The sequence below is a fragment of the Phaseolus vulgaris genome, chromosome 5 (genome assembly GCF_000499845.2).
Source record: "Phaseolus vulgaris cultivar G19833 chromosome 5, P. vulgaris v2.0, whole genome shotgun sequence".
NCBI classification, from domain to species: domain Eukaryota; kingdom Viridiplantae; phylum Streptophyta; class Magnoliopsida; order Fabales; family Fabaceae; genus Phaseolus; species Phaseolus vulgaris.
The window spans coordinates 35,567,907-35,593,788 of record NC_023755.2 but is presented as its reverse complement, the minus strand read 5'-3'; the positions used below and the strand labels follow the sequence as shown (position 1 = coordinate 35,593,788).

Genomic DNA, 25,882 nt, shown 5'->3' with positions numbered 1-25,882 from the left:
CTCTTTTGAATACCAAGAAGGATGTCCTGCTTAAGAAGAACTCCATTATGAACATTACCAAAAGAATTTTTATTCCAGTCTCGGAGCTCAAGTTTCAACCTTTTTAACTTATGTTGCAAGATAAACATAGGACAACCAACAACCTGATTAGTCCAAGAATCATGAATAAGCTTTAGACACGAAGTGTCCTGAAGCCACATCGAAAAGAAATGAAAATTGCTAACCTTCCGCAAAGAATTACTAGCAAGACTAGCAAGAATAGGGGAATGATCAGAACAATTTTTAACAAGAACCTGATAAGAACAAGATTCCCATTCATCCAGACACACTCCATTACATAAAGCCCTATCCAGTCTTCTGTGAATTCTATGCAACCCTCTCCTTCCGTTACACCAAGTATAACAAGATCCAGTAAAAGGCATACAAGAAAGATCATTAGTATTAATCCAGTCCAGGAATTCATTACAAGAAACCTGATTAGGAGCCACCCCCCCCCCCTTTACAGTCATCCGCCGAGAGCACATCATTAAATTCTCCCAAAATACACCAAGGCCCTGTGAAGAAACTAAGATCCCTCCATAAAAATCGTCTAGACAAGTATGTGTTAGCACCATAAACACCTGCAAAGCTAAAACTCTTATCCTGCAGACGACAAGTTACAGAGATAAATTGATCATTAACCAAGAAATTTTGGACAAGATTAGGAACCGACAAACACCAAAACTTAGCAACTTTATTAACAATAGGAGACGTAGCCACCAAATGCATATTAACAGATTTGAAAAGGACGTCGAAAGCATTAGTGTACGACATCATGGGTTCAGCAAGAAAAACCAGGAGAGGTTTATGTAGGTTAAGTAAACTAAGCAACATCTCCACAGTTTTGTGGTTCCCCAATCCTCTGACATTCCAAAAAAATGAAGAGACCTTCATTGCGACGTTGTAGAGAGAACTGCCTTAGCAGTTTTCTTGGATTTACCAGTCCCCTTAGGTGGTCTCCCTGGTTTTCTTTTAGTGCGAACTGTTTCCTCTCCATTATCATTGTCATCCTCCTCCATGTCATTAGAGTCAGTCCAAAATTTTGAAACAACCTGATTTTCAATATGATCAGAATTAATTCCAACAATGGTAGGCGGAATAGTTGACGCTCCAATATGAGAATCAACTCCCACATCTGTAGTTTCCAAACCATCAAGAGAAGAAAAGTGATTTTGAAGGACCAACGATATTGCTTTAACATCCCCAAGATATTTAGCCTTTCGAGGGGAGGGATGAGGCGACTGAGATGGTACAGTCACAATAGCAGAGACCTCCACATTAGGAACTGGAGCATTAGTATCCGCATGTGATTTAACCCTCTGAGGAGAGGTAGTACGCAACGGAGATGGTACAATCACAGGAACAGATACCTCCACATGATGATCATCAATAAAAGTTGTTGAATTTGACTCTGAGTCCTTAGCTTGCATAACAGCAAGTGAGTCCAAAGTGGGAGTGGACAACCCCTGCTTGGGTGAGGACCTATCATGATCTGAAGCATCCTCAAGAGGAGGCATATCTGCAAAAACATCCTCCCTTCCACCTGTTTCATCAACTTTCAACTTATCAATGAGGCCTTCCATGAGTTTTCCTATATTCTTTACGTTGTTTATGAATCACGGTTCTCCCTTGGTCCCGTTCATCAGAAGATGCCTTCTGAGAAGGTTTATGTTGAGGCCCAAGAACACGACCCTGGTCATGGATCGCCCGACACTGAGCAAGCTTGTGCCCAATCATCTTACAATGAGAGCAAAAAGGAGGGAACCATTCATATTCCACACCAGCTACAAAAGCAAAGTCTGGACTGTTGGGTCTATTAGTGTCTAAGTTCAAGAGGGGAGGGGTGAATTGAGCTTATAAAATTTTCGCAAGAACACACAATTTTTCAGTATTCCAGAGGCAAAAAGAACAGATTGTTTTTACATGAAACAGATTGATTTTTCAGAGCAGTATTGGCACAATTTGAATTTTGTTCACTGTAAAATTGTGATCAACAGAGAATCAGAACAGAACCAAATCAGCTTAATATTGTGAGGATGAAGGATATAGCTATGCTTAGAGATCAACCAAAATTACACAACACAAGATTTCAAGAAGAATGATCCTTTCACAGGTTTTAATGAATGGTCAGTTTGTTCACAATTCACTTAAGCCATTATATGCAGCAACCTTGTTTTATGATCAGAAAACTTTAACAAGACAGGAAGAACAGTTTTCACTTAACCCAGAATTAACAGATTCAATTTAAAAAGAACAGATTTAGTTCTTGACAGAATTAAGCAAAAACAGAAAAGAGTGCAGGGATGAGAATACAAGATACACACGTTTTTATACTGGTTCACTCATACAGAGCTACATCCAGTCTCACCTTACCCCAAGGTGGAATTCACTAAAAAACAGTGTCAATCACTTACAAAACCAGCAGTTCTTGAACACTACAAGAACAACACACACAATGCTGAAAAACCCTATTTTAGCACACCTTGCACTCCAAGAAACCCTATCAAGGAGTGACTAACACTTACACCTTTACAAAACAGAATAAAGGAAAGATTACACCTGAAAAGAAGATGCAAGAACTCAAAACCAGTAGTTCAATTTGCTGCAGAAACCGCACCAGCACCTTCACCAAGATTCAAGGTTTCCTAGAACAAGCACACTTGAAAATCTCTTTGGAAAACCTTTCAAAAACTCTTTCAATCCTTCTCCTCACATGGAAATTGTTTGATCTCTGTCAAAAGCGTAATTCCTCAGCACCTTTTCATGTGAGAGAGACTTTTCTTTATATAGAAAACAGTTTCTAACTTCTTTTCAAAAAACAGTTGAAAAGCAGTTAAGAAAACAACAGATTCAGTTTTGAACATAACAGATTTATTTTGTGAAAACTGCCAACTCAGCTTAACAGAAATAACTGTCTGAGTGGTACCTTTGGAGCCCTAACTAACTTGTGAAAAACCTTTCAGCACACCAAAGAATAAACCTGTTCTTTCACAGTAAAACAGATTAAAGTATCACACACAAGCCAGCTCAGCTTAACTGAAATAACGAACTAAGCTTTCCCTTGGTGCCTTAACAGAAATTTAGAAAAGCCTTTTAACAGAGAAGAAATAAACAGATTCTTTCTCCATAAAACAGATTTATTTGTGTACTGTTTTAAAACTGTTAAAACCATTTTAAAAAGCTTTTCAAAAACTATTTAACGAAAGCCTTTTTAACAGAGAAGAAATAAACAGATTCTTTCTCTATAAAACAGATTTATTTGTGTACTGTTTTAAAACTGTTAAAAACATTTCAAAAGGCTTTTCAAAAACCATTTAACCACATCATGTGCTTGATCTAGACTTGGTTAGGCATCTAGGATAGGTTACACAACAAAAGGCAATCATACACACTTACAAGCCTAATTACATATGAATCTAAAAACCTATTACAATCTTCAAAGCACCCAAGCCATTTTCTTCATCAAACACACATCAAGCCTTGGTAGGGAAGAAGCTTCCTCCAGCTTCAACATGGACGTTCAACCAAAAGTTGATCGGAGAGAGGGGACAGAAGATCAATATCCACCAACACTCTAGCAAACATACCCCTATTCTTTCTCATAGTATGCTCATCCAAAGACAAAGGAGTACCAAGGCCTCTAACAATGAAATATATTGTATTTGGTTTCCAATACTCCAAAGGCAAATGGTAGATTCTAACCCATGTCTGAGTTTTGGTATTCTTCATGGTAGCTGGCACAAAGTCTTTTGTCCAGGCAAACAATCTCAATAAACCAGGAGATAACTTGAGGGAACCCATTCCGAGGGCCCATCTCATGTCTTCTATAGAAGCGAACTCAAACTCATAGAAACCCTTTCCAAGAGGAATTGCTTTCCATGGTCCAAGAGCTTTCCACACTGGCTGCAACTTTTTGGTTAAATCCAGGTGTGTGAGAGGTTTATCCCCCTTAGATAGAATAACCCGACCATGGAAATGGGTTTTACAATCCTCAAGACCAGCCAAGTAATCTGCCTCATCAATCTGGACAGCAATCATGTCACCCTTAATACAAGGGGTAGGTAGTTGGGACAAAGGAATATCACATGTATTTCCCAAAGCCTGAGCAAAAGTCTTCCTTTGACCGGACATGGAATATACTTTATTATCAGGACAGACTTTTCGATCGATCAAACAAGTCCATGGAATGAGGAAACCCGCATAGCCCTCCGCCATGTTAAAAGGCTAACAAGTCCAAACCTATAGTAGGAAACCCTAAAACCCCCAAATCTTCAATTTAGGGTTTCAATTTCGTTAATTTACGTAACCTGGACCTGCTGCTATTAGGGTTCGTCGCCGTCTTTCTCGCAGCTGGACAGCGACCACTGGTTTCACGGTGGGTGGTCTGTAGGTGGCCCTCAGTTGTGCGACGACGCTGGTGGTGGCGTACGGGCTTCTGGAGGTACTCTTGCTGTTGGGTCTATGTGGCGGCGCTCGTTTGACAGTGGTGCGGCTCGCTCTGCAGTGTGGCAACGTCGTTTGATGTGGCCAGAGCACGACGGTGGAGAGCGATGCTGCAACGCGAATCGGTGATAACTCCTTCACGGTATACTTGAGAAATTCAATCCCAAAACGAAAAAAAAATAAACATCAGCATACCTGAATAAATAAAACAACTAAACATACTAAAATTAATATAAATAATGCATAAACATAAAAAACACACATAAATAAATAAATGATTCAAGTATCAACAAAATGACACAAAGTTTGAGGAAAATAAGTAACAATGAATAGTTATGTAAAAAAAATATTCATTTTAAAAGGTGAATACATGGAATTCTATTATCTGGTATGTTAACCTATACTTCAAAAATAATTTTATCGTTTTCTTTGAAATAATTTCACATACTTAAATTCTTGTATCCCGCTCCAAGTTTTGTTGATTTATTTAGTGTGTTTTCTTCACTCTTTTGTATGAAAGTATAATTTATATAATTATATATATATATAAATGTAAATAAGTAAATAAATAATAAAAATTACAAATCAAATATTAATATATAAGAAATAAACATTAGCATAAATAAAAAAAGTAAACATACTAAAATTAATATAAACAATGCATAAAAATAAATAATACATGTAAAAAATAAATAGTTCAAGTAGTAACAAACTGACACAACTTTTGAGCAAAGTAACAATAAACAATTATGTAAATAAAGGATTCATCCTAAATGACGAATAACTTGAATTTCATTATTTGGTATGTTAACATATGCTTCAAAAACAATCTTATCGTCTTTTTTTTTTTAAGTCATTTAACCTACAAAAATTCTTCCATTCCATTTCAAGTTTTGTTGATTTAATTGGCACGTTTTCCTTTACTATTATATATAAAAATATATTTAATATAATTAAATATATATATATATATATGCATAAATGTACATGTAAATGATAAAACAAAAATAAAAAAAAATTACAAAACAAATATTAATATATAAGAAATAAGCATTAACCTATGCGAATAAATAAAAAAACTAAACACACTAAAATTAACATAAACAATGCCGGAACATAAATATACACATAAATAAATAAATTAGTCAGGTGTCAACAAACTGAAACAAATTTTGAGGGATGTAAGTAACCATAAACAGTTATGTAAAAAAGAACTCATCCTAAAAGTCGAATAACTCAAATTTCATTGTTTAGTATGTTTATTTTTACTTCAAAACAATTTTATTGTCTTCTTTGAAGTTATTTAACCTACAAAAATAATTTCATCCCTCTCTAAGTTTTGTTGATTTATTTGACACGTTTTTTTTTCACTATTTTGTATAAAAATATACTTTATATAATTATATATATATATATGTGTGTGTGTGTGTAAATGAGAAAATAAATAAAAAATTACACAACAATACTAATATATAAGAAATAAACATCAACAAATGCGAATAAATAAAAAACTAAACATACTAAAATTAATATAAACAATGCATAAACATAAGTAATACACATAAATAAATAAATTGTTCAAGTATCAACAAACTGAAACAAATTTTGAAAAAAGTAAGTAGCAATAAACAGTTATGTAAAAAAAAGAGTCATTCTAAAACCCGAATAACTCGAATTTCATTATTTGCTATGTTAACCTCTGCATAAAAACATTCTTACTTTGAAGTCATTTAACATACAATTTTTTTTCAATCCCAATCCAAGTTTTGTTGATTAATTGACACGTTTTTTTTTCACTTTTCTGTATAAAAAAATAATTTATATAATTATATATATAAATGTAAATACGAAAATAAATAAATAAAATTAAAAAGTTAATATTAATATATAAAAATAAGCATGAGCATATTCGAATAAATAAACAACTAAACATAATAAAAGTAATATAAACAATGTATAAACTTAAATAATACACGTAAATAAATAAATTGTTCAAGTACCAACAAATTGACACAAATTTTGAATAAAATTAATAACAATAAATAGTTATGTAAAAAAAAAATGATTCATCCTAAAAGGTTAATAACTCGAATTTCATTATTTGGTAGGTTAACCTCTGTTTCAAAAAAATCTTATCGTCTTCTTTGAAGTCATTTAATTTATAGAAACTCTTCCATTCTGCATGAAGTTTTGTTGATTTATTTGATACTTTTTTTTTCCTATTTTGTATAAAAATATAATTTATAAATTTATATAATATATATATATATATATAAATGAAAATGAAAATGTAAATAAGAAATTAAATAAAAAAATTACAAATGAAATATTAATATATAACAAAATAAACATTAGCAAATACGAATAAATAAAAAACTAAACATACTAAAATGAATATAAATAATGCATAAAGATAAATAATACACATACAAAAATAAATAGTTCAAGTATTAACAAACTGACACAAATATTGAGGAAAGTAAGTAAAAATAAACATTTATATATAAAAAGATTTATCTTAAAAGTCGAATTACTTAAATTTCATTATTTGGTATGTTAGCATCCACTTTAAAAACAATCGTATGGTCTTCTTTGAATTCATTTAACATACAAAAAAAAAGTTCATCCCGCCTCAAGTTTTGTTGATTAAATTGTCACGTTTTCCTTTACTATTACATATAAAAATATAATTTATATAATTAAATCTATAGATTTATAAATGTAAATGTAAATGAAAAAATAAATTAAAAAATTACAAATCAAATATTAATATATAAGAAATAAACATTAGCATATGCGAATAAATAAAAAAACTAAACATACAAAAAATAATATAAACAATGCATGAACATAAATAATACACATAAATAAATTGTTCAAGTAACAATAAATTGAAAGAAATTTTGAAGAAAGTAAGTAACAATAAACAATTATGTAAAAAAGAACTCACCCTTAAAGTCGAATAACTCGAATGTCATTATTTTTTTTTTAATTTTTTTGGAAGTCAAAATTATTTGGTATGTTAACCTTTGCTCCAAGTTTTTGGAGTAATGTTGTGTGTTTTCTTTCACTTTTCTGTATAAAAATATAATTTATATAATTATATAAAAATGTAAATATAAATAAGAAAATAAATAAAATTACAAAGCTAATATTAATATATAAGAAATAAACATGAGCAGATAGGAATAAATAAAGAACAAAACATAATAAAATTAATATAAAAAATGTATAAATATAAATAATACATGTAAATAATTTCAAGTATCAACAAACTCACAATTTTTTTTTAAGAAAAGTAAGTAACAATAAATAATTATGTAAAAACATTATTTGGTATGTTGACCTCTGGTTCAAAAACTATCTTATCGTATTCTTTGAAGCCATTTAACATACATATATTATTCTATTCTCGGTCTAAGTTTTGTTGATTTATTTGACGCATTTTCTTACACTATTTTGTATAAAAATATAATTTATATAATTAAATATATATTTATATATAAATGTAAATAATAAATAAATAAATTACAAATCAACTATTAATGTATAAGAAATAAAAACCAGCAAATATGAATAAATAAAAAACTAAACATATTAAAATTAATCTAAATAATGCATAAAGATAAACCATAGACATAAATAAATAAATAAATTGTTTAAGTATCAACAAACTAACACATATCTTGAGAAAAGTAAGTAACAATAAACCATTAAGTAAAAATAGATTCATCCGAAAAGGCGAAAAAATTGAATTTCATTATTTGGTAGGTTAACCTCTGCTTCAAAAATAATCTTATCACCTTTGTTGAAGTCATTTAACATACACAATTCTTTCATCCCGCTCCAAATTTTGTTGAGTTATTTGGCGTATTCTCTTTCACTATTTTGTATAAAAATATAATTTACATAGTTAAATATATATATATATAAGTGTAAATGTAAATAAGAAATTAAATAAAAAAATTACAAAGCAAATATTAATATATAAGAAATAAACATTAACATATTTGGATCAATAAAAAAACTAAACATACTAAAATTAATATAAACAATGCATAAACATAAATAATGCACGTAAATAAATAATTTGTTCAAGTATCAACAAATTGACACAAAGTTTGAGCAAAATAAGTAACAATAAACAGTTATGTAAAAAACAAGATTCATCCTAAAAGGCGAATAACTGGAATTCAATAATTTATTTATTGTAAAATTTTATTTAAGTATAACATCTAATAGTTTAGGATTTATATTTATTTACAATTTTAAATAATTTAGGTATTTTTTATTGCAAATTTTTATTTAAGTACTACATTTAATAATTTAGGATTTGTATTTGTTTATAATTTTTAATATTTTAGGAATTTAATTTATTTCAAATTTTTATTTGTGTGAAACATTAAATCATTTAAATTTTGTATTTATTTAAGATTTTGAAAATTTTAGAAATATTATTTATTTTAGATTACTATTTAAGTAGGTGATAAGTGCAAAATTTTTAGTAATATTTCATATTAAAATATAGACACTTATGAGTATTAATTGCAAAATTAAGTATAAAATAATCCATAATTTATGAATTTATATCTTTTTACATATTTTGTGATTTTAATTTAAATAAGAACGATTTATTCTCAAATTTGGTGTTAACGATTTATTCTCAAAGCCAAAAAGAAAAAGTTGTATTGCATCAACATTCAGCAAAGCGACCCAAACGCGCAAAAAACATCAACTGCCAGTAGTGGATCCCGCACAAGCGAGTCAAATGTCGTTTGAGCGAGATAACGCCAGTCACTTAAGCCTAAGCAAATTAGGCTAAATAGGAGGCTTGAGGTACAACCCTAATGTGCAAGATTAAGAGGAAAACACCATTGAGGGACATGTAACCCAATTAGGAGAATAAAAGGTGTTAGAAGATGTGTGGCTAATTCTACCCTTTGTGATTGAGAATAATTTATTCAAACTCTATGAATATAATATTTTGTTCTTGATTGATTATTGGTATTATTGTCTTGTTTCTAATTCTTGATGTAGAATCTTAAATTTGACTCAAAAGTATTTTTTAGGGTTCTCACCTAATCAATAATACTAACCTATTTGAGTGTTAGAAATAGATTTGAAATGTTAATTGCTATCAATGTCTGATATGAATACTAAGTTGCTTTTATAAATATGCGAGGAATTGATATTTAGGAAGCATCTTAATAATTTTATATGCAAGGAATTGATTTTTATATTGACATCAATATCAATCAAAGGACATAATATTACCATGCTAATCAAAATACAAAAGAGCAAGAAAGCTAAAATAATATTTTACTTGATTATTCAGTTGTTCTTTGTGGGTTCATATTTGTCCTTAGGGATACATTATTACTTCTAACAACGCCGTGCACTTGCCATAAAAAGTTTAGGGTTTGTATTTATTTAGAACTTTGAAAAATATAGAAATTTAATTAATATTTTTATTTAAAAATGACATTAAATAATTTAGAAATTTTGTTGATTTTAAATTTTTATTTAAGAATGACATTAAATATTTTTGGACTTATAATTATTTAGGATTTTGAAAAACTTATAAATTTAATTTATTTTAGATTTTTATTTAAGTAGGAAATAAAATAATTTAAGATTTGGTATTTATTTAGGATTTTTGAAAAACTTAGAAATTTTATTTATTTGATATTTTTATTTAAGATAACATAAAGTAAGTAAGGATTTGTGTTTATTTAAGATTTTGAATAATTTAGAAATTTATTTATTTCAGATTTTATTTTAATTAGGATATTAAATAATTTAAAATTTTTATTTATTGAAATTTTGAATAATTTAGGAATTTTATTTATTTTAGATACTGTATTTAAGTAGGACATTAAGTAATTTAAGATTTGTATTTGTTTAGAATTTTTTGAATAATTTAGAAACTTTATTTATAGTAAATTTTTATTTAAGTAGGACATTAAATAATTTAGGATATGTATTTATATAAGATTTTGAATAATTTAGAAATTTAATTTATTTCTGGGTTTTATTTAAGTAAAACATTAAATAATTTAGGTTATGTATTACAAATTTTAATAATTTGGGAATTTTATTTATTTTAGATTTTTATGTAAGAAAAACATTAAATAATTTTGATTTTTTATTTATTTATAAATTTTAATAACTTAGGAATTTTATTTATTTCCATTTTTATTTAAGTATGACATTCAATAATTTAGAATTTGTACATGTTTAGAATTTTGAATAATTTAGGTATTTTATTTATTTCAATTTTTTATTTAAGTAGGACATTAAATAATTTAGTTCATTATTAGTGATCAAATTAGTGACAGAAAGATGTAATCCATTATCCAAATCAGACTGGGTAAGTGGAAAGGTAGATATTTGTCGGTGACATAGAAGATTTGTTTAATTAAGTTTGTTCTTTCATCTATACCGTTGTTCTATGTTTCTCTATATAAAATGTCTTCTTCGGTGTTGAAGGAAATTGTTAAGTTACATAGAGACTTCTTGTGGGGTTGGGGTTAGGAAGGGAGGAAGATTGCTTGGGCTTATTAGAAAAAGGTATGTGAGCCACGGGAAGTTGGTGGTCTGGGTATTCTAGATCTAAGGCTCTTCAATGTGGCTATGTTGAGGAAATGGATTTGGCATTTGAACTCTAATAAGGGTTGCTTGTTGAATGAGGTCCTTGAGTATAAATATGGAGGGTGGAGAAGCTTGAAAGTGAATCTTGTTTACAACAAGAACTCTCTCTAGTGGAAAGATTTGAAGGGGATTTGGAAGATGAAGGAGTGGGGTAGGAGTTTCGAGAATTGTTTTGAGTGGGCAGTCAGAAACGGGGAGAAAACTTCGTTCTAGGATGATGTTTGGGTGGGTACTAAAGATTTAAGGAACAAATTTCTGAGATTTTTTTCTTCAAGTATTAGCAAAGACGCAAATTTGGCTCCTTTTGGGGAGTGGCTTAACAGATCTTGGAAGTGGGATCTAGTTTGGAGAAGAGGCTTGATCGATTGGGAAAAGACTAAGGAACTTCAGCTTCTACATGTGCTTATTGGATTGTGTCTTGCCTTGTAAAAGGAAGATTGTTGGATTTGGAAGGGTGGTGTGACTACTAGGTACACGATTAGTTCGACCTACAGCGTATTGAGGGGTTCTTCTAGAAGGGTTTGTTCGTTTGTGTTTGAATCTTTTTGGAAGATCTTAGTTATACCCTTAGCTCATTTTACTATTTGGAGAGTGTTAGGTAACACAATTACTTCTAAAGCCAATCTGTTAAGAAGAGGGGTTGTGGTTGATTTTATGTCTTGTTTGTTGAAGATGGATGAAGCTTCTTCTCTGCCAAGTCTTAGTGTGTGTTTGATGTAGAAAATAATTAGTTTGCTTTGAAGGTTGTAGTGATGTAATTAGGTGATCTTTTATATTAGCTAGAGTGAGTTTAAGGTAGCCTTTTGCTTCATGACCTACCTTATATGCCTAATCAAGGTGGTAAGATCAAGCACAAGAAGTAATTCAAAGTTTTCCTAAAGACTACTTTAATTTTTCTATATAAAAAAAAAACAGGTTACTGCACAAAAATAAATCTGTTGATTGTAAAACAATAGATTTATTTTTGAACTGCTGAAATGTTTTTCAAAATTCTGTTAGGGCACCAAAAATTTTGTTTCAGCAGTTATTTCTGTTAAGATGAGCTGACAGTTTTTTAGAGAAACAATCTGTTTATTTTGGATTTAACCTGTTCTTTTTATAACAGCTTTTTAACTGTTGTTTGAAAATTTTTTATAAACTGCTTTCTATATAAAGATAGGCATTTCTCACATGAAAGGTTGTTGAGCAATCACGTTTTAAATAGAGATCAAGACTTTTCTGTGAGAGAAAAAAGATTTGAATGAATTTTTGAAAGGTTTTCAAAAAGAACTTTAAGAGTGCTTGTTCTTTGTGTGCTTTGATCTTGGTGAAGGTGTTGGTGTTGTTGTGCTGCAATTTGGGCTACTAGTTTTCAGTTTCTTGCATCTTCTTTCAGGTGTTATCCTTCCTTAATTCATTCTTGTGTAAGTCACTTCTTGATAGGGTTTCTTGAAGTGCAAGTAATGTTGAAATAGGGTTTTTCAGCTTTGGTTGTCTTGCTCTTGTAGGGTTCAAGAATTGCAAGGTGTTGTATTTGATTTGAATTGTTTTTAGTGAATTTCACCTTGGTGTGAAGTGAAACTGGATGTAGCTCTTTATGAGTGAACCAATATAAATTGTGCTTGCATCATTCTTCTCATCCCTGCACTCTTTTCTGGTTAATTGGATAATCTGTTAGGAAATAAATCTTTTCTTCATTTAAAATTGAATCTGTTATTTATGAAGCTTGCTCATACTGTTCTTCCTTGTTCTGGAAAAGTCTTTTAATCACAAATAAGCTTTCTGAATCTGAGTGTTGAATGGTTTAAGAACAAACAAATTTATTTATAATATCTTGGTAAAGATTCATTTTCTTTAAAGAATTATATCAAAAGAACTTGTGTTGATCTCTTGATTTAAATCTTGTTCTTATAGGTAAAAACAACTCATCTTGTTCTGGAGAATTTCTTTGTTTGATCTCAATGCTAATATGAACAATTTCTGATTTTGATAAAGTGTGTTGAAAAATAAATTTGTCCTTTTTAAAGTCGATATGTTATTTTTCTTCTGAATTACTATAAATCAGTTTGTGTTTGTGAAAATTTTATAATTTCAATTCATCCCTCCCCTCTTGAACTTAAACATTAATAGACCCAACATTGTTTGTGTGGGGAGGCAGAGGATACCACAAGGCATTTGTTTTTTGGATATAGAATTGTTTGGTTAGTTTGGAACTAGTGTTATACTTGGCTTGGGGTGGCATCGGTAGATCATATCGATCCTGTTTCACATTTTCTGCATTTAAAACTGTGTAATATTCCAACCTATATAGTCTTTTGGAGTAGTGTCTGGATTATCGGTGAGATCTGGATTATTGTAGTTATTGGTGAGATCTGGAGGCATAGGAATAAATTCATCTTTAAAGGTGGAGGATAGATCATTCTGAAACTTTTTCTTTAGTCCAACTAAAAGTCTAGTATTGAATTACATCTAAAGTTGCACACACTTGATTTTCTTGGTCGGATTGGTGTCTAGACTCGTTGACGTGTTTATTTATGATTAAAAGATTTTGACTTTACATGCTTTTAGTTTGAGTAGCACGCTTGTGTGGTGATATTATGTTTCTTTGTTTAGTAGCTTAAGTTTGGTTGAGTGAAGTAGCTGGTTGTTTGATCTCCTTGAAGTGGTTCATATTGATTTATTCTTTCTTGTTGATAAAAGTAAACATTAATATTCAATATTTTTTCATAGTAAAGTTTGTTACATCAATTACTTCAAATAAGTAAATAATTACATTAAAAATGACCTAATTGAAAATTTCAAGTGAACCTTAAATTTTCGAACTACATGGTTGATATTTAGCATAGAGCAACAATATATTTACTAACTTTTTTTTCGCCAATATATTCACATCTAATACTATCTATATAACCACTTTACTTCTTACTTAATTATTTATCAAAATATCATTGATTAATTTATATATTTTATTTTATAAAAAAGGTTGTCAATTATAAATAAATAAGTGTAATATATATATATATATATGAAAAAGTTTATCAAATCTCCATTTGTCTTTAATGTTTTCTCAAATCACAAACTATATATTTTATACATTTTGTAATAGACGGACCCACAACCTAACCTATACATTATACAAGTATATGTTTAAGAAATTTACATATAACATAAAACGAAAAGATTGTTTAATACTTTCAATGGTAAAAACATTTTTTTGAAAACCTCTTATAATAATATTTTAAATTAAGAATAAAATTAATATAATTAAAATATTAATCTATTAAATTATGAAGTGCTGTATTAAAGTGTCAAATTAAAATATAAAAAATAGTATACATTTAGTAGTACAGATAGTGTAGGAAACCACCCATTGTGAGTGTACGTAGATCAGATTTTTTGCATGCAAGTATAAATATTTTGTTTATAGGCAAGCGTGTATAAATATAATCGTAATAAAAATTCATATCACACAAAATTAAAGTCCTGCATTAAAAATAAACTTGAATACACTAAAAAAAAATTGTATTATCTATGAATTTTTACCCACGAATATAAATTTGTGGATAAATTTAGCATTATCTACGGACAACATTACCTACGGATATTACCCACATATCTGAATCTATAGGTAAATTCGGCATTACTAACAAATTATTATCCACAGATTTTATTATTTATCCTCTTTTATCCACAGATCTCTATTACATACCAACTACTACCTACAAATCTCTATTATCTATCAATTATTACCCACATATCTATATTACCTACCAACTATTATTCACAAATTTCTATTACTTACGAACTATCATCCACGAATATCTATTACCTACCAACTATTATCATAATAAGTATATACTTAATATTAAAAATATTATTATAATATGTATAATTATAAAATCATAACTAATATTCATAAATAATAATAACAAATAATAATAATCATAACTAATAAACATACATATTATTAACATAATAATATAAATAATATAATTAGTCTTATATGAATAATATTAATAATAATATTAGGAATATTAATAGTATTAATAATATAATAAAATTAATAATATTAATAATAATAACATTAATATTATAAATACTATTAATAAAAATTTATAAAATTATTATTATTAATAATATTATCATTATTTATAATATTTAATAATATTAAATAATATTAATAATATTTAATAATATTAAATAATATAAATAATGTTAATCATATTTAATTATATTAAATAATATAAATAATGTTAATCATATTTAATTATATTAAATAATATGAATAATGTGAATAATATTTAATAATATTAAATAATATAATAATGTGAATAATATTTAATAATATTAAATAATATGAAAAATATTAATAATTTTTATATTATTAATTATACTAATATTGATAGTCATATTAATAAGTATAATAATAATTATAACATAATAATTAAACTTGACTGTAATAATAATTATAACATAATAACTAAACTTAGATTAATAATAATTATAACATAATAACTAAACTTGACTAGTGTGATAATTAAAGATTTTTTTAAAATATTTCTGAAGCATCTTAGATTCGAAACTTATTTACTAGGGTAAATAAGTTGAATTTTTTTGTGCTGTCAATGCACAACAAGAAATCAAAGTTTATAATAGAGACATAATTTTATTATTTTTTCCTGTGTGAAATCATGGCATGTTTATACATCTGAATCTCGTTCATAAGTAGTATCTTATACTTTTTATGGATAAAATATTTCTATTTATGAAAAAAAAAAAGCATATAAAATTGGAAAAAAGTGACATATATTCAACATAACCGTGCTGAAACGCCTGTATATATTGAAGTCAAGTGAGCCCCTAATGGCTGTAAAAGACACATTTGAAATATTGGCAAATCACTTTGTCTACATTCATTGTAGTTTATATAATTTTTTAAAGTTTTAAATATAAAAATATCAATTTTTAATTGTCATTTCATTATACATTTTTATATGTATGAAGCATCCTATGTTTGTTTTCGTAGTCAAGTTCTTTGTCAGTTGTAAAACCTCTTAAAAAACACGAGTTGATGATATATTTTTAACCATAAATGTTTTAAGACATAATTTATATAACCACGCGTTTTACTTCTCTCACTATTCTTTTTCTGTTTTTAGTCCACTTGTTCATGATCATAAGATGTAGTTAATTATCCAACACCCTTAATTAACGCTCTATTAATTTTACTTACCAAAGTCTGAGTCAACAATTTTCTACATATATAAACTTTTTCATTATTTGGAATTGCTAAATCTAGCATGAGATAGAAGAAGACACGATAATTATAACACTGAATCGGTTCCTGAACTCACGGCAGAAGAAAAAAAAAAAAGCAGTTTTCATTATTCCTGTTGATTTCAATTACCGGCCAAATTAGTTGTTTAAGTATTTTGACCATTTTTTGTGTGAACATAGTGCAACATTGATCTCATCCACTACATCATGTTAATTATTGGAAGATGAAAGAATAACAAACATGTAGAATTAATAATTTTGATGTGTAAGATAAAAATTCACTAAATAAAAACATATATAGAAACCAATTTTAGATTAAAAAAAATTAATTAGTTACTATAGTAACTAAATTAAAAATTATTTTAGAAACTAAAAAAAATGGTTTCTAAATTAGTTTTTATTATTGTTAAATGATTTATCTAATTAACAATAATTAATAGTTAAAACTTTGATAGTTAATTAGATACCAATTTAGAAACCAGTTAACAATATACTATAATTTTTTTAGTCTTTTAAATGGTCCTTAATTTAGTATTTTTTTAAGTGATTGTGGTAATTTATATTTTGTAATTTCATCTTGTTGATGTAAAATTTTTAATAGAAATAAAAAGTTTTCTTTTTATTAATGAAAAATATATAAAATCATGAGAACAGCTAGATATTCCAACCCTTTTATAAACAAATACATCCGTACAAAATAGATTCAAAACACCTACAATAATGTAAACGAAAGACCTAACAAAGGCTGTAGGCATGGAATCGTCCTTTGCCCTGTACCCTTAGTTTCCTCACTTTACAGATATTTTTTTTAGAATTTTTTTCCCTCTTTCAAGTGAATGGTTTTTGAAATTTGCAACTAGATTTGGGAGAATTTGACGTACTAGACTAGGTGGTTTTCTTTTCTCTTGAGCAGTCATTTGACGAAAACCTTGTTCATAATGTTATTTGACTAAACCCTAAATAATAATAAATAAAACCCAAATTGTACTATTTAGGCTTATTGTTTAGTTGATCGTACAGGAAAACAGTACCTAGTTTTTCAGAGGTAAAGGATGCAGGGAAAATATATGTTGTTATTTACTGGGTGGTTTTGTATGTTAAATTAGTGATGATGGCGGATACCTATTTTTTTCACAAATTTTTTAGATAAGTACAATGAAAAGGCTTTATGGAAAGTCTTTTAAAGATGGGGAACCATTTTAGACATTTTCATTTTTCGGAAATTAAACAAAAAAAACAACGTTTCAGAGTTTGCTAGGAGGTTTCAAAGGGTGAGGGACGGGCATGTTTTGAAAATAAAACTAAAGGTGTGTTTGGATTAGGGAGGAGAAAGGAGAGGATTTAAGGGAGTGGATTTGAAGTGATTTGAGAGGAAAGTGTGAGAAAAGTTTTGTTGTTTGGATTAAGGTATATGTAGAGTGAATTTGTGAAGAAAGTTTATCAAAGTTTGTGAGTGATGTGATGTATGAAGGAAGATTTTTATTTTTTTAAAATATTAGAATGTAAATTTATAAATTTATCCTAATTTTTAAAAAATAAAAATAAATTTTAGCAATTAAAATTTTGTATATTTTTTTATTTATTATAAATAATTTTTTATTATTATTAATTATTAGTATTTATATTTATTAATAATATTATTAAATATTTTTATTGCTTAAATTTATTTAATATTTAATATTATTATTGTTAATATTATTATTTAGTAAATTTATTTTAATTATTATTATTTATTATTTTATTATTTTTTATATTATTATTATTTTTAATTTTACGTATATTATTATTATTTTATAATTTTTATATTTATATTATTAATTTATTTCTTTTATTATTATTTTATAAATATATTTATATTATTATATAAATATATTTATATTATTATTATATAAATATATTTATATTATTATTATATAAATATATTAGTTTATTATTATTATTATATTATATTCTTCCTAATTCTTTGCTTTTCTTCGCATTGGCGCAGGATGCCAATTCCTTCTTCTCCCGCTAATCGGCTCTTTTCATTCTTCGTAATTGACCGGAAACAAACGCGAAATTTTCCTGCAAATCATTGCCTTCTAATCCGAGTGAATAGTATTCACTCGGATCCAAACACATATTCAATATGGATAGGAACTTGGAAGATGAGTGTTAAGATTTAAGTAATATTTCCTATTAAAATATAGGTATTTATGAGTATTAATTGTTAAGATAAGTATAAAATAATCCATAATTTATGATTTTATACCTTTTTACATATTTTTGTGATTTATAGTTTAATAGGAACAATCTATTCCCAAAAGATTTAGTGTTAATTTCAGGATTTTAGGGGATAATGAAGATGATTGGGCAAAAGGAAAATATACAAAGATAAAAAGATAATGTTGGAATACATCAACACTCACCAAAGTTGTCAAAATTCGCAAAAAGTCAAGATGCCACCAGTGGATCTCCCTCAAGTGCGTAAAATCTCGCTTGAGTAAGATAGCGTCAATAACGTTGGGTCTTTTTACGTTTTATTTGCCCAAGAGAACCCATTAGCGCCTAAGCGAAAAATCACTTAAATTCAGCCAAATTAGGTTAAATAGGAGGCTTGAGGCACAACCCTAGTGTGCAAAATTGAGAGGAAAACATCATTAAGTGATTGTAATCCAATTGGGAGAATAGAAGGTGTTAGAAGATGAAACCATGCTAATCAAAATACTAAAGAGTGAGAAAGATGAAACCCAATCCCTATTTTTTCCAATTGAAGCAACAACTTTTTGCTTTATTTTCTTGTTAATCATTGTCATCACAACAAATCCCAACAAACTTTTATTATTCTTTCTTATATTTAGTGATCATTTTACTTGATTATTCAACTATTTCTTGTGGGTTCGATATTCGTCCCTAGGGACATTATTACTTCTGACAACACGGTGCACTTGACGTAAAAAGTCATCAACCACATAGGTTTTAATCCGTCTGGAACAACTTTCAAAGGGGCACTTGATGACCTAATTTGTGGTGGGTCACTTTTGGCCCATTTGCAAGTTGAAAGCTGGGTAGGGGAGTCTGCGGGTTTGGGCCCATTTGATATGGTAGAACACTCAGGGCATGTTGCACTTGGAGAGAACCTATGCATGGATCGTGGACGCGGAGCTGCTAATCGCGACTATGAAGGTGAGGTGACGAGTTTGCAGCTGGGATACGCTAAGTTTTCTGGCGACCCAGCACAGGCTGCGGTGTTAGTGGTTAACAACGTAGTGGAGGTGGTTGCTGGTTGACCCTTCACTGCCTAGTCAGTTGGGAAGGTGTTCGTCGACGGGGTGGTTGGAGGTGCGTCTCTTTGCAGCGCTTCCAGGGATGCAAACCTGGACTCATTAAGGGTTGAAGGTGAGCAGGCGCACATCACAGAGGGATTGAGTTGTGATAGGACTTGCTTAGAGGACAACGTTGGACTTCTTCCGAGAGCTGGGGCGTTTTTCTCACCAAGGGACAAGCGCAAGAATGCAGTTTGCGGGTCGATGGCCATTGCGGTCAGCTGTCCTGTGAAACCAGCACGAAGGAAGACGGTCAAGAGCGTTGGTCGGGAAGGAATGCTGCCAGCGTTTTTTTTCGAGAATTGAGATTTCCCCTACAGGTGGAAGTGTTACCCAATCTGCTTCTTCAACGGAGTTGAGGTTAAAAAAAATCGCGAATAATTATATCTCTAACAGTGCTGTTAGAAACTGTAATAGATTGTTTTGGTTGAAAAATGACAACGATGAAGCTAGGAGAGTATGGAATATTGATAAGGAGATGGGTTTCTCACTTTTCAAGGAAGAAGATATTGTGATTAACAGTTTACAAATGATGGAAAACAGAGATAGTGGTAAGACAAGGTGTAATAGGAAGGAGTGCAGTGTTTCTGATGATGAAATTAATTAGCATGAACATTACAGGATTAGGAGGAAATATCAAAAGAAAATATTCACTACACCATTTTTTACCTTAGACAACACCTAAAAAGCGTTGCCTAAAGTAGGAAAAGCGTTGTCTTAACTTTAGGCAACGCTTTGACAACGCTTTTCCAATCGTGGAATATGCAGCCGTGGGCTTAGGTTTAGGCAACACTTTTTTGCAGCCGTTGCCTTATATTGGTAGAATAGGCAACGTTTTTTGGGATAACTTTTAGGCAACGTTTTTTCTCCTAATGTTTAGGCAACACATTTTCAATGTTGTCTATTGTTTAGGCAACGTTTTGTAAAATGTTGTCATTCGTAAAGACAACACTTATTTAAATGTACTATATGTTTTTTGGAGAGAATATTTAGGCAACGTTTTTCTTGATAATGTTTAGACAACACTTTTTTAAATGTTGCAATTTTGTTTAAACAATATTTATTTGAATGAATATTTATTTGAATGGAACAATTGCGTTTAAATAATTATGGTAAAATTATTTAAAATATTTCTGAATAAACTGTGAATGCATTAAGTCACTAATGTATTTATTATTTTAAAGTAAAAATATAATAAGTCAAACTATTTATTTAATTTTTACAAAATAAATTAATTAATCTATTGAAGACAATTGATAACAAATAAAATTTATAATATTTAGAAATATAATTAAATATGCAACTAACATATAATGTATATCTGAAAACATAATTAGATAGATGAAAACATTAAAAAATATGATTTAACGTCGTCTAGTACACTTTTAAAATTAAAAGAAATTACAACTTATATCAAACAAAAGTGTTTGATTTATTTCTACATTTTGTGAATTCTCTTCTCCGTATGATCTTCAACTTCATCCTGAATAAAGAAACAAGAAAAAAATATCAAGTAGACAAAAAAACAAAATAATCACTACATTAAACTTATTAAACTACTGACCAAAGGCCTTTTTCTAAAATATGCCCAAGAAATTACAAGAAGCATTTGCTTCAAATTAAAAATAACTCAGTGGTCAAAGGAAGTGAAACAATGAAGAAGGGAATAAAAAAATGTAAAAAAAAATAGTACAAGTGGAAATCCACTATTGAATTGGTGTGACTACTGCTTATGCTCCATCTTTGCTTTAATTAAGAAAAAATAATCATCTTATATCTCCAATGTACACAATCATACTAAAATAAAAGTTAAAATAAAAAATGGTTTTCCATGCCAAAGATACGAATCAAAAGAAAAAAATGAAAAGAAAAAAAAGAGTAGAACACAGAAAAAGGTAACCCAAATATATATTCTAACTTTAATTATGATCAGCAGTTTCTTGTTTTCTACAAACAATATTATATTTGTCTACAAATGCCTATTATTAATTATAAATATGGTTCAGAAAACTATCCTCCAATTTAGTGGATGTAATAATTAGTTAAAAACCCCAGTTAAGTTTCAAGTTTATTGAGTTTGTTTACAGACAGTAACACGTTATTGGCTTCAGTGTGTTTTCTATATTTGAAAGTTGACGTTTTTCAATTTAGTCCCTAGTTAAATTTAATTAATGATTAGTCCTAAATTTAACAAAAAAGAGTGTGTCTTTAATTCCTCACTTGAGACAAAAAGGCATGTGGTTTTATAATTTTCAACGACTAAAAATGAATAAAAATCAAAAGGTATTAATTTAAAATATTGTCATGTTTACAGATAAAAATATATTAGGGGACACGAACAAATTAAGGGAAACTTACAAGACTAGGTAGGGTTATAAATTTTAACTGAAACACAACTAAAACAAGTGTTCCAGGTTGCTAAATGTTTCACTTTGTTGTATCCATTACCTTGCCCTCTGTAATAACTCCCAATGTAATGGTCCAGTTATCATGTTAAATGCCTTGGGATAGCAGAGTAAGTGAGCACCTGAAGTCAAAAGCTAACTGATACTGTAAGTTTGCCAAATCTTAGAACAAGAAAATAATAACAATAGTTTTGTTCATCTGTTATCAAATCAACACAACTTGACAATTAATCTCAATTGATCCTTGAAAGTGTATAAAAAAAAGGAAAAATTGACAGATAACATAATAAAGGGAATGAAATTCCATACCAAGAACTATGGATTTGAAATTTCTTTTAGTATATCCTTGAAATAAGAAATACACCTGTAGTGTTGCCTAATGCATGTGAACCAATCTCTCCTATCCATCCCCAAAAATATCAAAATTGGTACTATATGATGCTAATAGCATGACACTTAGGAGGCATGGATAAAAACAATTTGGAGAAATCAAATCATAGGCAACCAATCAAAACTAGAGAGAGATTAATTGTTTCCAAATATATTAAATACGGAAAAGACAAACCTCTAGCAGCATATACCATTGCTAGTTCTGGAAACCGAATGTCATAACAGATGCCTATGCCAATGCGTCCAACCTCTACATGAATAAACTCACATAAATTTGTTTACTCAAACACAAAACTTTTTACTGCAAGAAAAAATATTAAATCACTCCTTGACATGATAGTCAAAATACGCGTTCTGTTCTATAAATAAGGATTGGATGGGAAGACTTTATAGGGTGCTTTCTTCTATCTTCAGTATCATTAGGCTAAAACTACACCACAAACATAACTAGTTAAAAGCACACCTACACATTATCCTCTCCTTCTGAAATAACCTCCAGAATTCTATATAACTGTTTCGTCTTTCACATCTACACATATACTCACATTCGAGAAACCAGAAATACGTAAAAACATTTAGTCTGAACAAGTGATATAATTCACAAAAATTCCTCCATAGAGACATACAATGGTTGATTGTGCATAAGATATGGTAGAGTAGCATGTAATTTATAAAATGACGCAATATGAAACATTTTCAAACTACTTTAAAATGTAATTTCATTGTATACCAAAATATTTCAAATGTGCAAGTTGCATTTTCCATGGTATACCAAAATAGTAGAAGTTGTAATCATTACAACTAATTAGAGTTAGGAAATCTCTCAAAATTTCTACATTTCTTCAATCATAAAAAATCTTTCTCATGTCCAGTATTAGTATTATCTTGACGTTCATCCTGAAACAATTAAACAAAATGTACAAACTTTTTAAAATATTATCAAGTTTATAAATAAAAAAAGATAAATACAAATTGAATGCAAATTATATGTCTATACCTGGTCCAAATATCTTTCAATGGGGTACATCCATCGAAATTGAACGGGGCCACCTAATCTCACTTCATTCGGCAAATGAATAGGTAAGTGAAGCATTATGTCAAAAAAACTAGGTGGAAAAATCATCTCTAATTGACAAAGTATTTGTACTACTTCTGCTTCCAAGTAATCCATATCTTGCACTTGTATAACCTTTTGACATATAGAGTGAAAGAATGACCCAAATCGAATTAGAGGATCAGCCACGGTATCAGGCATAATGCTTCTTATTGCCACTGGTAGTAAGTAATGCACAACCAAGGTGGAAAGTTGTACACCACCATCATCACAGGCCACGTGCTATGTGATATGCTCATGGTCCTAAATGGATTAAAGCCATCACTAGCCAGACCAAGTCTTACATTGCGCGAATCAGTAGAAAAATCTTCATGAAGACTATCAAATTTCTTCCAAGCTTCACCATCAGCGGGGTGTCTCATTTTCCCATCCTTCGATCGTTCTTCTTCATGCCATCTCATGGACTCAGCAGTCTTTGAACACATAAATAGTCTTTGAAGTCTAGGAATCAATGGAAAGTGTCGCAATACTTTGGCAGGAACTTTATGCTCATATTTTGGTTGTTCAACCTCAGAATTGGCATTTGGAAATTCCTTCCATCGTGAAGATTTACATATACTACAAACATCTAGACCCTCATTCTCTTGCCAAAATAACATACAATCTTTCGGACACGCATGAATCTTTTTATAATCAAGGCCTAGATCACCAATCATAGTCTTTGTTTTGTTAAAAGAATCAGGAATATTCAAACTAGGCATAACCTCTTTTAGTAATTGTAGGAGATCAGTGAATGAAGAATTGCTCCAACCATAAAGACATTTCAATAAATACAGTCGAATGATGAAAGATAAAGTGGAGAAGTTTTTACTCCCAGGGTAGAGTTCTTGATTTGCATCATTAATCAAATGGTAGAACTTTCTAGCTTCATCATTAGGACCCTCTTTGCCTCCTTTTGCTTCTACCACATTTCTATGTGTGTTATACAATAAGCCATAAATATCATCTTGTGAATCTTCATTATCTATCATGTCATCATCACTTTTTGTAGTCGAAGATATTTCTTCTCCATGGTGAATCCAAACCTTATATCCTTTTAGAAAGCCTGTGGCTATTAAATGATCATAAACCACATGTCTTCTTGCCCAAACACAGTTTCTACAATCAGCGCATGGACATAAAATCTCACGTCCTTGAGGTCTTCCTCTAGTGTAAGCAAAATCTAAAAATGACTCAAGACCATCTATATATTCTCTGCTAAACCTTGGAAATTTTGCCCACTCTTTCTCCATCACCTTTAATGTAAAATATAAACAAATTATATGCTAAGAAATTCTTCTTCTAATTAGTTGCCTAAGAATTAACTATTAATTATGTACACAAATTATATGCAAGAAATATTGTATAAATTGGGATTGTAATTACAAAATATGCAGCTGACACATAGGACACATAGGAGATAAATCTGCAATTTAAAATTATAATTCTTAATTCTCTTATATAAAAACTATTTTAATACTTTATATATATATATATATATATATATGTCTATTTCGTAACGTAAAAGTGATTTCCAATCATCTCACATTTTGAATCCTAATTAAAATGATACTAACTAAAAAATATTAAAATACAATAACTTAAACTTAAATATTGTTAAGTCCAACCAGACACTTTGAGCTAGAATATTGATAACAATAGACTATTCAACTATTTAAATGAGCCAAAGACAAAATATATACAAGTCAATCACATTTTCTTACTGAAACTTCCAACTTCAAGAATATGGACAAAGGACCTGTTGTGCAAATTGTCACAACTATTTGCTATCAATAAAGTCCTATTAAAAAAGGAAACAAGGAAATAGTAACAATCAAGTAATTTACCTTGTAAGTGTCACTTTTTTCCAGAAATTCTTATATCATTCACCTATGAAATAAGGTTTGAAACTTCGGTGCTATCAAATAAATCTTCATACAACTTCAGTTCATCAGCCAAATTCACCTAAAAGGGAAGAAATAAAAAGGGATATTAAATATAGAAAATAAAATCCATCAGAATAAAAAGGGCATATTAAATATAGAAAATAAAAGATAAACCTGGAGGGTATTCTTCTTCCCTCTATCTTCCTTTTATAAAGGGAAGTGGTTCTGCCTTTCAAACGTGTAAACTATAAATAAAATTTATTTTTATTAAAATAACATTAAAATAAATTTTATCCTTTTAGGAGTAGTACAATATTTTAGTACGTAGTTTATGGGATTAAAAATATACATATATATAATTATTGAAGTAAAAATTAAAAGTAATCTTACTAGACTTAAAAATTATAATCTATT

General features: G+C 29.0%; 2 protein-coding genes across 2 annotated transcripts; both read right to left on the bottom strand.

The window, feature by feature from the left end:
* Positions 1 to 3,546: 3,546 nt before the first annotated feature.
* LOC137834390 (uncharacterized) lies at positions 3,547 to 4,170 on the bottom strand. Its single transcript, XM_068642447.1, has one exon. It carries the CDS (start codon positions 4,168 to 4,170, stop codon positions 3,547 to 3,549), a length of 624 nt encoding a protein of 207 aa, XP_068498548.1.
* A 19,582-nt stretch (positions 4,171 to 23,752) lies between these two features.
* On the bottom strand, positions 23,753 to 24,835 carry LOC137834389 (uncharacterized). The gene has a single exon (XM_068642446.1). It carries the CDS (start codon positions 24,833 to 24,835, stop codon positions 23,753 to 23,755), a length of 1,083 nt encoding a protein of 360 aa, XP_068498547.1.
* Positions 24,836 to 25,882: the final 1,047 nt, after the last annotated feature.

What these genes read in the sequence shown, in the direction of transcription:
- LOC137834390 (XM_068642447.1), bottom strand. Translation starts at nt 4,170, where the DNA reads ATGTCCGGTCAAAGGAAGACTTTTGCTCAGGCTTTGGGAAATACATGT.
- LOC137834389 (XM_068642446.1), bottom strand. Translation starts at nt 24,835, where the DNA reads ATGGAGAAAGAGTGGGCAAAATTTCCAAGGTTTAGCAGAGAATATATA.